The sequence below is a fragment of the Podarcis melisellensis genome (genome assembly GCF_964234715.1).
Source record: "Podarcis melisellensis genome assembly, chromosome: 6".
Lineage (NCBI taxonomy): Eukaryota > Metazoa > Chordata > Lepidosauria > Squamata > Lacertidae > Podarcis > Podarcis melisellensis.
In genome coordinates, this window is record NC_138538.1 from 19995139 (window position 1) to 20011911 (window position 16773).

The 16773-nt window shown below is 39.6% G+C and overlaps 1 protein-coding gene across 3 annotated transcripts in view; it reads right to left on the reverse strand.

The window, feature by feature from the left end:
* Positions 1-1409: 1409 nt before the first annotated feature.
* The window catches only part of ARFGEF2 (ARF guanine nucleotide exchange factor 2), a 49977-nt gene continuing 34613 nt past the window's right edge, over positions 1410-16773 (reverse strand). For 2 of the 3 annotated variants that reach the window (XM_081916606.1, XM_081916605.1), the window contains 14 exons: positions 15605-15756; positions 15315-15487; positions 14355-14515; positions 13450-13580; positions 13216-13345; positions 12610-12745; positions 11489-11627; positions 11352-11406; positions 10975-11089; positions 10048-10178; positions 9159-9327; positions 8035-8173; positions 7070-7187; positions 1410-5882 (listed from right to left, as the gene is read on the reverse strand). In XM_081916606.1, coding sequence (XP_081772732.1) covers positions 5706-5882; positions 7070-7187; positions 8035-8173; positions 9159-9327; positions 10048-10178; positions 10975-11089; positions 11352-11406; positions 11489-11627; positions 12610-12745; positions 13216-13345; positions 13450-13580; positions 14355-14515; positions 15315-15487; positions 15605-15756 — 1926 coding nt within the window. In that variant the 3' untranslated portion in view covers positions 1410-5705. Of the gene's footprint in view, positions 5883-7069; positions 7188-8034; positions 8174-9158; positions 9328-10047; positions 10179-10974; positions 11090-11351; positions 11407-11488; positions 11628-12609; positions 12746-13215; positions 13346-13449; positions 13581-14354; positions 14516-15314; positions 15488-15604; positions 15757-16773 lie in introns of those variants that run through there. The other variant, XM_081916607.1, reaches the window with a different exon arrangement.

Consider the following 16773-nt stretch of genomic DNA (forward strand, 5'->3'; position numbering starts at 1 on the left):
AGGGCGAGCAAGAACTCCAAGGGAAAGTGAGTCGGAGGGATGGCTCAGAGACGCTTCAAGCGAAACCAGTGGGGAGGTCTCAGGACCTCCTATAGGGACACCCACACCTCGACGGAAACTGTCACGCCGAGAGGCCAGACGACGTGTTTCCGTTAAGGAGCTTTTATGTTGGAAACGTTTCCGAAAGCAGCCACTTTCGGATTCTACTAGTGATTGACGCAGCCATGCTGGAGGGGCTCCGTCACAGGCAGAGGTTTGAAAGCCTGATCAAACTCTGAGGGACTTGCATTTTACGCACAAGCAGCTCATCGTCCCATCACATTAGCAGTTACACCTGCAGGAAAACACCAGACCAGGATGGGCTTTTCTTTACAATGAAGCTTTCAGAAGCTGCAATCAAGCTTTCAGAACTAGGACAATTGTACACCATATGCTGGCCCTGGGTGGCTACTGGGTACTAGCAAAGCAAAATATTCACTATGCTTATATTCCATTCTCTTGGAAAGCTCCGAGTGCTTTATATGGATGGGGCAAACAGGGTTCTGCTAAGATACTGCTCATGTGCACACACAGCAGCTTAACTTCAACAATGCGGCAGGCATCACATGCTCACTTTGCAGTGCTGTAGTCAGCAGACACTTTGAAAACAGGACTGAAATATTTAACTTCCGGCTACCTGCTGCATGTTGCTACAAATTTTATACATACAAAAAGGGCAGATGAACATGAAGTTGCATGCAACCGCTGGCCCTGGTTTTTATTTTATATATATATACACACACCAATCTTCCTTGGAAGAGCAGCAGCAGGGGACTGGATGGTTCTGAAAATCACAGCTACTTTTTCTCTTGAAAAGGAAAAAGATGGTAGAACTGGTGCACTTTTGTCCATGGGCAAAACAGTTGACAATAAAATTATGTAAATGTAATTGTACATGTTTATACCAGGGGTTTCCCTTTACAGCAGGTGCAACCAATGTGGGGTCTTTCAGATGTTGTTGAACTCCCACCAGCCCCAGCCACCACTGTCAACTATCAGACATTAGGGGAGTCTGACACACTGCAAAGTGCTGGATAAGTAGATCCTTGTGTTGCAGCCACTGGCACCACACATAGGGAAGATTTCCTTGAATGGAAATCATTGCTATGAACATATCATTCTTGGCTGGATTGGGTGAGGCATAACAAGCTGTTCCATCTATCTGCCGGTATTGGAACACACTTTGGCTGGTTCCAGACAAGATGTTTATTGTGGAATGAGTGGGTCTCATTCACTCAAAATTTTACAAGGGGGAGTGGACCAGACTTTATCAGGCATGTTATACCTGTGTTTTCCTCTATAGTATCACCCCATCCAACTGGATACAAATAGTTGATGAAAGCTTCAAATCATTACATTTGAAAAAAAAGTTCGTTTTTAAACTTTTATTTACCACCTGATTAAAGCATGGAATACAACAGTATTATACATAATATTTTTATGTAAAAAACTTTACATAGCTTTTCATAATTATATAATTATTCTGCTATTCTCTCAAAAATGTATACATCCATCGGGCAAGGAATGCTTTTCATTAACTTAATGATATTAAATGCACTTCATAATAGAAGATCTCTTAAGAAAAAAAGTAGCTTGTAACTAATTTTAGGCATTTATATAGGTAAAACATTTTGCACAAAGTATATTTTATTTAAAGTTGCAAAGAGATATTCTGGACAAAATGTCAAGACATTTAGGAACTGCACCTCTCACAAATTGTTTCAAGCCAAGGATCATATCATCTGATTAAATGTTAAAATAAAATTTGGGGGCAAATTTCACTGGCCATTTTACACTGGCTTAAGTTATCTTCAAACATGATTGTGCTAGTGGTAAGCAAACTATCCTTATAAAATGCAACACACAAAGATTTAAGCAAACTTTATTCCATCAACTTTGCTCAAAAAATAAACCAGCTTGTGTGCAAATATGCAGGCTTAAGACATTTGAGCCTCGCTTTGAATTTATACTACAGACCTTTAACATACAGGAGCTGTACTGGACTTTTGTTCTATCTCTGGTTTAGAATTTAAATAAATAAACTTAACTTTCAGAAAAGGGTGCAAAAATAATAATAAAGCTCCAGCAGACAACCCTCAAACCCTTCAGGATATCTGTCTATGTTAACCGTTTTTCCTCACTGTAGAGTGCCTCTTCCAAATATTGACTACATGTAGATTTGTACATCTTGTCAGACTGTATTCTACACATTTTACTGTGGCATAACTTACTTTCATCAGTTTAAATGTCTCCAATTGTAAGAGTGCTCTGTGGGCTACTGTAGATACAATGCTGGACAGCCACAGTTTAAAGAGAATATGAGCAGGCTTTGTGTGTTCTTATCTCCCTTCTCCAGTTCCTATTCCTGCTGCCCCATTTCCCAATTCATAGTTTAACAATGTGTCTGCATCAGCAATAACCAGGGTTTACATCTTGAAACTGTTTGAGAAGCAGGTCTGCAACCTCTGGTTTAAGAGGAAACCTGATGACTGTTAACCATGAGTGCAGACAGTAGAGTGGTAAAGCTAAACCAAAGTTAATGCTGATAAGGACAGAGGGTAGGAATTCATACTAGAAATGGGAGGAAGGAGCCTGTGTTCTACATGTGTCCATGGGTCGCTCCTGATCTCTTAAGTTATGGTTAACGGATGGGCAGAAATATGTACATAGGACCTTACACAAACCTCTAATCCTACATTGGATCCAAGACACAGAATTCTGCTGCTGACCTGTACCAGCTGAATCAAATTTCATGTGGATCAAAGGAAGTCTATAGGAGGTACTGTGTTTAGTCTGCAGAATCTGCTCCATGATCTGCACTCAAATGAATTGCTGTGAAAGCAGCCGGAGAGAATTCCTATCACTGTTACGATTGTCTGTGGAGTTTGGTGCTGACAAAATGGAAAGGTACACTGAAGCCCATAGCCACTGCAAGAACACATCCAGACATTACATGTACGATATCAATCTCCACAGATCTAGTACACACACACTTTCAGGAACATCTGGAGTAAGGCTATTATGGAATATCTCTCTCTCTCTCTCTCTCTCCACACACACACACACACACACACAAAAAGATCATATGGTAATCTAGATCCCCGCCTCCGCCCCTCCAAGTGTCATTAAATTAAAGTTCAGCAATTTGAAAATGTAACTGTTGACTGCTAACAGCTCACTGAAGGGAACGAAATCATTTAACACTAAGGCTTTAAAAGGTTCTAAGTTGTATGATCAGAATATTATCTATAAGCTAAGATCTCACATATAAAGCTTCTTCATATTATTTTACATTGCAAAGTTCTGGAAGATACAATTACAGTCCCAAGGGTATTGCACTTCTCTTTCAGATTCTGAAGCAGCTGTAATGTTGCCATGCTCTCTTAATAAAAGACAAACAGCTACAACTTTGAACAGGTAACACTTGACAAAACGAGGTGGAGGCCAAGCTGCATTCATACAATGTATTCATAGCAGAACCATAGCAGTGGAAAAAATAAACAGCTCAATTAAAGAATATGTCCAATTAAAGAATATGTGGATGTAAATTTATATATTTATATATAAACAATAAATGACTTGATACACAGTGAAATACATATCTATGATGCAAACTTAAAAGTTGAAATTTCTATCAGTTCTGAAGAAAGTCAGACTATTGTTTTTTTTTCACTGTGGCAAAATGCCACCACATTCTTTTAAAATAAATTACTCACATTTCTGTCAACGTACTTCATATGAGACAAATGCTGCAGCTCTTATGCAAAAAAATTCTTTGGTAGAGAAATTAAACGTCAGAAACTGTTCTTACTTATATTAATGACCAAACACAAATATAAAACAAAATTAACTTGAGATAGAGAAAGAGAGCACCAGTATTTAATAAAACAAATCCAGCCGTCAATTCTGGCTCTCCAAAAACCGCAACAACTTTGGTTGAGCTAAACAGCCAAACTCAATTTACAAAGCAAAAAGTTCCAAACACACTGAACCCCAATCACATTTCAACTCGGGCATTATCATTTTCAATGGAACTTCAGGAACGCTTGCTTAGGATTGCAGTCAACCAACTACCATTTCCCCACCCCCAATTAAGTTAATACTTTTACCATTCTTATTTGCAGATATGGGTAAGTACAAAATATGCTTAATAATACTCTTGCGCTTGCATTTTTTAATATATATATATATACACATTTGGACGGAAACAATTCCCTTCCTGCCCTCTTATGCAAATCTTACACTCATATCGGAGAGTTGAAATACAACTAAACAGGTTCTAGCCTGCTATACCTTACAAAACTATTTCCTCTACTAGGCCAAGAATACTAAGACATGGTCTTACAAATAAACAAAACAACTCTACCCCCCCGACCCAAAGTCAGTAGAGCCAATAGAACTGCACTGATAAAACTGCAAGTTTGCTTCCTATTGCCCCTAACAAACAGGATTTCGTCACAAGTACATGTGCACTTATATTAATAAATCAAGTGGTCCCAATAGGAACCAGACTCTTCGCCCTCATACAACTATTGACAATAAAGTACTAACCAAGCCATTAAAAACAACCGCAACTCACAATTCTGCAATAAAAATAGAAATATCTTAATGCACATTAAAGATAGACTGCTTCTACCAAAATGTTAATCTATATATTATTCAAAAGGGGAAGGGCTTGACCAACTGCTATACATTTTAATTCATTCAATGTGCAATTCAAATAGTAATTCAAAAGTTTCATTTTGCCATTTCCTCCATACGAGTCAAGAATCAGAAGAATTTTCAAAGATATCAAGCTTCGTGGTGCATTCAAGGCATGAGAGATTTAGTAATGGGATTAAGAGGCTCATGTGTAATGGTTTTCTCCTGCTACATTTGGTGGGGGGGTAGTATTTCCTTTGCAATACTGTATACTGCAAATTATTTTCTTGATACAGATCTAGTATCAAGGGTATTTACTTATGATGAAAAACAATGAAGGTCCAGGCCAACATGATATGCCGCAGTTTTGGGAATGATTTACCACACACATTCTGCAACATGTAAGTTGGCAGGGAGGGTGATGAAGATCAATATCTCTTTGGATTCTTGCTAGGTTGTTAGTTATACTACCGCCCAACTGCCATCTTGCTATGACTTTGCAGAACAGACAGCACCAAATCATTAAAACAAAAAAGCACCCCGTATTCACACAGAGGTTGAATCCACCCAAATGGGGGCGTGGGAGACCAGATGTCCCAGCATGATTTTCAGATGAATTTAAGCCCTCTCTTAAATATTTATTAATACATTTGCTAACATTACAGGCCTATATGAATATATTCGGTATTATCTCATTTTCCATTCATTCATCATTTCCAACAGATTATGGGCAATTAGCTGAAAGGCATTAAGAAGGAACCATTGCAAACAACAGATTTGAAGACACAAGCTTTGTGATAAGAATGACTTGACATTTACTGCATTAAATTGCAAAATGCTCAACAGCTACTCTTATAGGGAAGCCAGAATTTTTTTTTTTAAAGGAGACAGTTTTCCTTTAGAAATGCTATTATTTTGATCTGTTCCAGTGGTTGTTTCATCTTCTTTCAGTACAATCTCCCTCTCTCTGCATCCATTCTTTGAACTTAGCACAACTCAAGCTTTGGGAAAGAGCAGTGATGGAGCTACCATGCAAGCGAGTGGGTCCCCGTCGTCCGCAACTGTCCTTCAGGAATCCAGATTTTGAATACTACACCTATGCGCAGGAAAAACTTCCGCAGTACCGCTCGGAGCTCTGGGATAAGGTCAAACTGCATTATCTCACACAAGTAGGGGTAATATGTTGAAGCATGTGCTTTGAACTTGGAAGGAAAAAAAAGGGGGGGAGTAAGATTGTTTTTAAAAAAACAGAACTTAATAATAATAAAATAATAATAATAATAATACTAGAAGAAACCGAGTTCTCACAGTCCAACTATGGCAGGCATCCCCAAACTCGGCCCTCCAGATGTTTTGGGACTACAGTTCTCATCATCCCTGACCACTGGTCCTGTTAACTAGGGATGGTGGGAGTTGTAGTCCCAAAACATCTGGAGGGCCGAGTTTGGGGATGCCTGGACTATGGGGTAAGCAACATCCAGGTTTGGAAACTGCATGCTTCTTGAGGCCGCCAATGAACTTTTTCTTCCGTTTCTTACCTAACCAGGACAGCCAGTCCAAGCAATTTTCTTGACTGAGTCAGAGCAGAAAATGCCACTGCCCTTCAAGTTAAGGTTTGTCTTTACTTAAGGCCAGTCAAGTTATCCCATAAGCAACTTTCCCCTGCTCCCTGGGAGTTAAAATAGTATATATTAAACAGTTACCTATTCTGCTGCCCTTTCATAGCTTTAGAAATCAGCTGCCTGGGACGGCTATCTCCACTCTGCCTAATGGTAGGGCTGGCCCTCCAGTAACCAGAAATTCCCCCAGGCATCAATTTATTGTAGAGGTGGCCAGTGAGTGGTGGTTCCCAAACTTGAGTCTCTGTTTTTGGACTACAACTCCCATTACTCTTAGCTACCAAGAACACTGGTCAGGGATGATGGGAATTGTAGTCCAAAAGCAGCTGGAGACCCAAATTTGGGAAACCCTGCTTTTCCCATTCTATGTCAACATATAGCAATAGTAATCATTTTTAAAGAAATCTTCACGTTTTAGGCTGCAACACGCTAAGCACATAACGCTGAGAAAGTCCATCTAAACCATGGGTGGCTAACTTGTGGTCCTACCTGATGTGGTTGAATTCCAGCTCCCACCAGCCCCATGCATTTTGCAACCCCAATCGCAGAGTTCCAGAACAGACACTGCCTCTTATTTTATTTGAGTTGGAGAAGGGCCAGCACCACCACCACATGACTTTTTGGGGTGGGGCCAGAGGCACATCCCTGAAGCCACAATTTAATTGTGATGCCCTTTCATACAATGTGTGTGTGAGAGAGAAAAGGGATACAGTTTCATGTTAAACTGTGAAAATAATGTGCATGAAACCAAGGTGAGAATCTTTTCTTACCTTTTCATCACTGACTTTTAGTGTTTTTGTTAGAAGTAACAACAGGAGATTGGTCCAGGCCTCTCGGTGGCTTTCTGAGTTCACGGTGATAAAATAGGCCAACGCCTCACTGCACACACTAGAGAAAGATTATGCACCCACTCAATACATAGAAAAAGGAATCTTAAGCAAATGGAATCAACAGGTGTTGCGGTCTACCCTCAAGCCTACCAGTAAACGTGGAAGCTTGATAGGTTTCACTTTAAATGGGAAGAGGAAAGTGACAAAACATTCAGTGGGCAGGGTTCAACTAATGCAAGACACGGCTGTTCCCTTCTATGCTGCTGCCACAAATAGACCTGCCCCCTAAAACTGGCTTGGAGAACCCCTAGAACAGAGTGGCAGAAGAGGAAATGGGGAATTGTTCCATCTGCAAGCAGAAACGCTTCTACTAATTGGACCATTATCACAGTGCTATACTGAATTCCTCTCAGTGTCTTTTTATTTCATTATTTGATCTTTGTGTTTTCTATTTAAAATCACCCGGCTGAAGCTGCAAGTGGGCTTGGAAGTATTGCAGTTCAATGTACAAATGGGCGATTTTCTTTATCTGGTATCCACACAGGCTACCCTATGTCATTTATAAATAGGGTCATCTTTTCACTCTCTGAACAATTTCACCTAACTAACTAGAAGCAACACTTTGCAAAAAGCACACTGAAGCCAGAGTCAAAAGCTCTTTTATCAAATGGTGCGGAAGGGATGAATGGCCTGCTCCAGTTTTCAGGTTACTTTCACAGACACATTCCAGGATGGTCTTAATGGAAGGCCCAGATTTGAACACCCATCACTTTTTATTACCTTGACTGAAATTAATAGGAAGATTAGGGGGAGGCATTCCATACAGACAATGGAATCCTGCAGCCAAAAGCAGTACTTGACTGGGCAGCCTAGTAACATCTTTGAAAGGTAGAAATAATGCTTACTTCAGGAGTCTCTCTTGTATAGCTTCCCAGGAGTCTCTGCGATTTTCATCAACATACATTCGGAAGAGGATTCTCAGACAGCAAGCCAAACTGCTGGTTTCTTGTTTTAAAAGATTAGGCTTGGATTTACCCTTGAACCCTAGAAATCAAGGACAGCGATATAGCTAGATAACTATATCTGCATGTCTGCTCCAACTCCAACAGACTTGCATACATACAACTTTTCCACACTGTGAGGTCCCAAACACACATTTGGCAAGACACATATGCCTTTGAAACCACACGCAGGTAAACACTATTGAAGGTAGAGCCATTTGGAGAAAGGAAATGTGCAGCTTCACTTAAACCCTGAACAAAGTCTATTAATGCCTCACTTGGAGCCTGACTCCACATTACACTTAAATGCCCATAATTACCACCCAATCACTTTTAAAACTGGAAAAAAATACAATTTTAGGAGGAAATGATTAGAATAGAAAAGGGGAAGGGGTACTTAACTCTTCTATAGGTATAAGGTTTACAACAACCCAAAATATGACATGCTCCCTCTGTACCATAAGGACAAAATAAATGCCATTAGCTTTGGCTTCATTTCACTGAATCTGAGCATATCTTCTGGAATCAAATTTATGGAATTCCTATATGATGAACGGATATGAACAGCTTTTGCATACTGTGATCTTCATACGAGGCAGGGATGGGAAACCTGTTGCCTTTATAGGCTACAACTTCCATCACTCCTTTACCACTGGTATGCTGCCTGGGGCTGATGGAAGTTTTTGATTCCCCATCTTGATATAAGATCACTAGCAAGGTACATTTCTTAATTGGATTATAATATTCCAAGTTATGCTTTTAACCTCAAAATCAAAATAATAAAATTCCATGTTATTAGATCAGGTATGGTGAATCTGTGGCCCTCTAAATATTGAGGAATGCAGCTACCATAAGCTCCAGATAGCATGACCAAATGGCATGGATGATGGGAGTTGAAGTCTAGCAACATCTGGGGAGCCACCAGTTCCCTGAACTGGATTCATGTACTAGACCTGCAATTTTTTGCTTACACTGCTTTAAGTATATTTTTTTAAAAACGCTTTCTGCACCACACACTTGGTGCTTACCTGCTCTCCACAGGACAGTTCTTTGTTCGTAATTTGAGTTAAAAGCTTTTGAAAATGAATGGGACTCCTGCAAACAGTCCAGCAACTTGAACAGGTGTTGGGAAGACATGTATTTGTACATTCCTTGGTCTTCAGTATCAATGTGGATGTCTGTTTCTAGTGTGTCCCTCTAAAATGGAAAATCAAGTTACAAGAAACATTGACTGAAGGAATAGGTGTAATCATAATTTTTTTTTAATCAGAGTATATCACAATTTCCAAGCGCAATAGACCAATTTTGGTATCTGTCCAGTACACCTGGATGCATCAGTTGCTATCCCACCCCCCGCCAGAGCAGAGGGCACATGCCACAGATTCTGGTATTGGTAAAAGAAGTGTCATTATTCTATGCAGAATCACCATGAATTGATGATGCCTCCCAGTTTGTGGGAGACAAAACCAACAAAATCACAGATGCACAGGTAGAATATGTGCCAGTTGCTTCTGGATGCAATTAGGAAATAAATGTAGTTCTGTTACTGGAAATGTAATCTAAATTTCTCTCTGGTTCACGGCAACATTTGTCCCAGTCAGTCGGCACATCGGGTCTTCTGGAGAAAAACAGGGTGGTATCAGTTTCAAGGGTATCCTTAATTTTCACTGATGTCGTTGACCTATCTACAATTGTTCAGTAGCAACACTTTGTTTGCTCACTTCATGCTCTTGTCAGACAGAGCAGAATGCTAAGCCTTTTCAGCTAAATTTAAGGCACTGTTATAGCGGGACCTCGCATACAGGGCAAAAGACTGTCAGGGCACAGTTCACTCCCTGTCTTCCATACTAGCTGATAAATGTTAAACAAATGGGAAAGTCAAGATGTGACTCTGGAGAAGAATGTGAGGTTTCTTACCTGAGCGGCAGCCATATGCTCAGCATCTTCCTTCTTGCTCGTTGCTGGGTAAAATACTATGTTATCAATGGTCTGTATCAATTCCAGCTGCACAACGCACTTAATAAGGAGGCTGGCAAAGAGTTTCTGGTCTAAGAGAATATCAATATGATAGGTCTTAGTTTCAAAGTAATTTGGCTGTATGCACTAAAAACTGGTGTAGCCAAATATAGGTACCTTGATGTCCCTATCATCCAGCAAGGTTCCTTTCCAAGCATATATTCTCTAGCAACAGGGAACCATGGATTTCATGAACTACCGTGGTGCCAGTGAAGATTACCATCATCCCTAGACTAGCACCATGCCATTGATAAAATAATACTTTAGGACTGCCCTGAGACTTCCGGGTTTAGGGCAGTATATAAATTCAATAAATAACATCAACAACAGAATACATTTTCCTGTGTAAGTAAGATAGCAGACTTTTGTGTCACTGCTACATGAATGCTCCTTAAATTGAGGTTAACCAACCAGCATAATTTGACCTGGAAAATGGGACTGTAAACCTCTCAGTGGTTATAGATGATTATGTGGCATATGAATCCTGTTAAGAAAATTTCAAGAATCTATGAATCCCATCGACCCAAGCTCTTAAAAAACAACAACCAGCAATAGGCTGTCAATGGTTGTGGACTGCCATTTCCAAGGCTCTTGCACAATGCTACAAATCTGGAAACAAATTTGTACACAAGTTGGCAGCAACACTGTAGTGGAGGCTAGGAACTAATAATGCCTGAATGCAGATGGCGCTGAAAGAAGAATGGAAAATCTCAACAGCCCTTCAGCACAATGGGGTGGTGTTGCTTGCAAGGGGACTTGGGTGAGGAGTGGATAGCCCTCAAAGATAGATGATAGATAGATGTTGAGGAGATTGAAGTGCAGACTTACTTGAATAAGGGCCACCTTTCCAGCTTTCATCTGTAGGATTTGAAAACTGGCTCTGCCCCCTTTCTGAAGCATTTTTATCTATGCTGCTTAATGACTGGCGATCTAGATCCATATCCTAGAAGTAAACAGGAGCAATTCAATAATAAAGAATAATAATAAAAAACAATATATTATTATTAATAACAATAGTTTAAAACACACCCAAAGATACATATTGCTGCTACTAATATTTTTATTTGTTAATAAATATGAGTCTAATGAATGTTCTTGCAGATAACTCCTGTTTCCACATTAAATGGCTATAAACCTGAAGCCGTCACATACATCATTTTGCGCACATTTTTTTCAGCTAAGGAATGAGTAATCAGAGCACTTACCAAGTGCTTTTCAGATGAATCATCTTCCATTCCTGCTGGTCTCCATGTCAGCAAGCTTCAAGGAAGAAAAAAATTGATCAGAAACGTAACCTAATTTGAAACCACTTTAAATATTCTGCACTTAGAATTATACTCACACATGAGGAATTGTAGTTTTGAAGATCTCTAGCATACAATTGCAGGTTTGGTCCCAGACTTCATGACTGAATTTCTGCCCATTTAATATTACCAGGCTTTCTAGGCAGTTGGTACCCGATCGAGCCAGCTGTTCATTATCTGCAGAAAATGAAGAACCAGCTTTTAAAAAACAACAACAATCCTCATTTACACAAAATTAAAGAACATTTACAGTGACTATAGACACACAGTGTCAGAGATCAATGGTATTTATAAACCACCTAACAAGAAGGACTTGCAGTTGTTTGGCGCTTATTCTTACTGGGAAGTAGTAAGTCAAGGCAACACTGCAAAATGAGACAAGGAGATGGAGCAAATGTAACATTATATGTATATTGTATTCTTTTCTTATCTTATCTTCCCCTCCCCAGAATATTTCCTCCCCACTCAACACATTTCTATCAAAAGCACAAACAGAATATTATCCAAACAGAGAGCTAAGACCTTGCCCCAAGGTTATTCATTCAGTATAAAGTTGGGATGTGGGAAGAAATTAATCCAGCTTGTCTGTTAATGCAAATTACCCAATTCATGCTCTCTGAACCAATACATGAACTGAAATGCAGCTAACCTTCAAGATTCCCACTTGTCCAATTTCTATGATGCCGTTCTCCAACCCCAAATCAGGGAAAAGTGCAAACAAAAATGCATCAACTAATGGAAACAGCATATTAAAATGAATTTTACTTTGTAATATGAATTTTATTTGTAAGACGAAGTAGTTACCTATTCAGGTTGAGTAATTTAATATCTTAAGTAATGAATAGGAATAGGAAAGGAAATGATTTGCAAAAAAGTAAAATTTAATTTTGTAAACCATTAGGAGGGAGGGAGGGAAGTCGTTTAGGCTCGGTTGAGCCAAGAGACTTAATAAGAGGACACGATGTTACGTATTGTGATTATATGTAAAATTAATAAAAATTATTTTAAAAAACAAAAATGAAGTTTACTAGTTAAAAACTGCAAGCTGATGCTTAAGTGGGACAAACTGAATTTAGAAGATTTGAAAAATTAGAAATTGAGAAAATTTGACCAATTCATCCATCCAGAGAATAAAGTGACATGTATGTAAATAAGCTACCTTGTTTTACACACCAGTGTAACTGTGCAAATATGTCAGCAAGAAGAATCTCATTCAAAGCGTCATAGAACTGAGTGAATACATCACAGATTGCATAAAGTGCATGATTACACGTAGTAGTCATCCATTCAGATTTCTGTCAAGAGAGAAAGCAGGCCTTATATTTTTTTGGGAAAATTCTGCTCACTGGGAAAAGTTCTTATTGAATATTGAAAAGCACAATAAAGCTTATAAATTTAAAGTCTGCCTCCACGTGTTCCCCCTTTCCCATTGTAAAAATATAAAACTGTAAGCTCCTAAGAATAGTAACTTGCCATTTTTTGTTTATGCTAACCCAAGAAGAACATATACTGTAAGTAGCAAGAACTAGACTGCCTACTGAAGCACAGAGTGGCCCAATGTTCTTGCTCAACTTGGGCAAGGCGCAAGGACAACATGGAACATAAACCTTTGCCCTTGTAGCATGCTACCTCAGGTTGAAAAGCCTCAGGCTCTGCAATTCCAATCTCCCCCCCAAAAAAGGAATAATAACATCCTACTAGATCAAAGTTTGACTTCAATTTCTGTTTTTAATATTGTTTACTTCTATAAAATGGCTTCCAGTACCTCTGTCTGCTGCTCTGGAAGCTTCATGTTATCAAATATCCTAAACACAATTCGAAACAGATCTTGCCACCAGTGTTGTTCAAAGGTATGGCCATAGCTCTTCATGATTTCAAACATAACCGTTAGGCCTCTACAACATGGAGGGGAAAACAGTAATAAGACAATACAAGTTAACAGGGAAAAACATTAATAACTGGGCAGAACCAAAAAAAGAAGAAGATGATGTTTCATTACCTCGTCCGCACATCTAGCTTGCACCGATTGATGATACAAGAAAGTTCAAATAAAATGGGGAACCAGCCTCTAACCCAAACTCTGTCCCCAGGGGCCACATTCATGTCGTCACTTGTGTACTCTCTCAAAACCTGTGAATAGACAAGAGCTGGTAGTTCAGTACAAACACTTAAGCCACTCAGTCAGGTCTTGCTAAAGAACGGAGAAATGCAAAGAAAAGTGCAAGACAAAACACACTTTAAAAATGTTTCACACACAAGCAAATCGCTCCGTAACCTCACAAAAAAATAACATCCCTCCTAGTGGAGTGGGCCATTTTTCTGCCCAAGCCACTAGGCAAAAATGGTAGATTCCCCATTCATATTTAATTGGAGATGTGGGAGGAGGAAGGAACTAAGATTTGATAGAGTTGCTGAAATATAATGGGTGCCATCCAACAAAATCATTCTCAGAGTAGGTCTGTTAAAATCAATAGGCTGATGTCAAACATAATGTTATTCTGAGTATGATTTAAGAAGCTGCTACCCAATAATAACCAGTGCAGGCTTAATTTAAAGCAGGTCTGTGGCATAATATATTTGTTATTACTAAAATAATTTATAAAATCATTTGATACAAATTGGTCTTTCATGTTTCTTTTTTTAGAAAACAAACTACAAAATTGAAACAGTTTGTAAAATCAATAAAATCCAATAGCACAAAACAGTAAAAAAGAAGCAAACAGTGGTCATAAAAAAGCAGTCAGCATATCCAAAAGGCTTGCTGGAATAAGGTTGCCTTGCCTTGTGGCCTAATGGTCTTTAGGGAATGAGGAAGGCAGACATGCCTGGGAGTGAGTTCCGTTACTGAAAATGTTTTTGAGTCTCTGAAAAAGCACAGAAATACAAATGAGGGGAGGAAGGTACCTGAGGTCTTTCTGAAACGTATTTTGCACAATAACGAATAAGTCTAATTGCTTCCATACTGGTGTCTGGAAAGGCAGCATTACAGGCAAATTCTGATAAACATTTTACGGCATCCTGGAATGAATCTATTGCTGCAGGAAAATGCTGTTGAAAAATATTGGCTGTGGAGGGAAATGTGAAATAAAGACAAATCACTACTTTTGTATTTCTGCTCTGCTTTAGAATACAGTTGGTATACAAATACATAAGCAGATCAGGTCAAAAGGGCTTGGAGTTACATTGCAATACAAACATTTGCCCTTCGATATAATAAATGCTGATTGCAAGATGGTTGCAATTCTAGGAGGTGACCCATCGCACCAGGCCTGCACAACTTGCATGAGTTATAGCCCATCACAAAGTCCAGCAGCTATTTATGGTGGTCGAGTGAGGTAAGAAGGTGTGCAATTGCAGGGGACTTTTTTTGTCAACAACTTTGCACTGCTAATCCAATCAGTCTTAAAAGGGAGGAAAGCCATTCAGCAGAGCCCAGGAACCCATACAAACCTGTGAGCAAAGGCAGGGATTTCACCTAAGGGCAAGCAGAGATTTACAGCAAGCCTCGCTGTGCCAGAGCTGGTGTCACACAATGTGGGCAGTTTCTGAAAGCGAACTTGTTTGACACAACTACATCATACAATGCTTTCAGTGAGCCTACAGCTGCAGAAATTTCAAAGTTGTGGGCTGCTGGATTCTCTGTTCTCATAAGAAGTTTTTCAATCCCTTCTTAAAATGTGTTTTCCTTAACAGCAAAATCAAGGAGCACCCCCCCCCCCAGCATTTTCTAGAAGGTAAAGAGAGGGAGAAGTATTATTTGAAGTACATGTGAGAACATAAATACTACAAGTCATTGTTTCAAAATTTTGAGGTTGGTCTCTACCATCATCATTTGGCACATTAGCTTTGCTGAAATTTACTTACTAACTATATGTCCCGTTGACTGGAACGCCAGCTCCACAATATTCCCATCATGATCAGACGCTGCTTGATGAAATACTGCGAAGATATTTTTCCACCCTGAGCGAATATTAGCAGCTTGAGAATTTACCATCTGAGCAATGCAGCGTATTACCATATCTCGAATTGTAGGAGACCTGAAGAAAAATAAAAAAATAATTACTGACTTATTTGTGGTATCGTGTATGATGATGCCAGAGGAATCTGCATTGGCATGAAAGAACACATTTACATTTCAAGTTATTAGGACGAACCTGTTTTTCTTCATGATATGCTCAAATGGCCTCAGAAAGTCTTTCTGAAATCGGAAGTTGGCTAACTCTCCCTTCTCAAGGAACTTCATTGACAGCTGTCTCAATGAATCAACTGCAAAGATGGCCACGTCTTCATTAGGATTGCAACCAACCTATTAAAAAGAGAAATGGGCATTCTCTCAGAAGAAGTGCATATCCAGTGGAATTTGGGCTATACAAATACAGCCCTGCAACCTGATTGGTCCATAGAACAATGACTGGCATGATGCCGCTAACAAGACCATCAGAAACAGCCTGGGGCAGGCCTGGGGAACCTCAGGCCCTCTGGGTCTTTCTATTCAGCCACTGGAACTCTTCCTAGGCTATACCACACTTCCCAGGCAACCTCTCCTTCACAGACCATCACTACTCAGTGGCCCTGCTCTAGGCCCTTCTTGGGTACTTTTGCCTGGATGGAATGCAACCCACTATGAAAAGGTGTAACTCCTGCCCACTGCCCTTTTGCCTCTGCCCATAGCTGGCATGTGCCCCCTAAAGATTGGCCGTGGGCAGAAACAGGCCCCCCACCCTGATCAAGGTATTCTCAAAATACATCAGTCACAAATCTTTGCAGTAAATATCAATCGGAGTAGTGTTTGTTTCCCTGTAATTTTGTTTATGATCAAGACATAAATCCAGAGCACAATTAGGACACGCCAATCATTAAGGAAAGACACACGGTAATATAAAAGGCTATATATTTTAAAAAGAAGGAAAAAAGAAATGCAGACTCTGTATCACACTAAGCCTGTTTTGCGCTGACAAGGAGCAGTAAGGGAGAAAGCTAACTGTCCATGCTTGAAACTAGGAAGTCCAACCACACCCTAAAGGGCTTTCAACTTCTTAAACTTCTTGTTTCTTCTTACAGGCTTAACACATTTTCTTAACACTGTTCCAATTCCATATTTGGGATCATCTAAATTCCAAGGCTGTGTGACTCATGAGGTCTGGCCAAGAAATAAGTCAAGTCCAACATAAATTGGTGTCTATGCTAAAAATGGTCTAATTTTGCCCAAGTGCTGCACGTCACCTCCAGGCCCCTTGGATCTTCCTAATAACAAAGGGTGTGCCTTTGCAGAGTTGCAGTTTTGCCAGTCAAGCTTTATATAGGACCTGCCAGCAATAGTTTT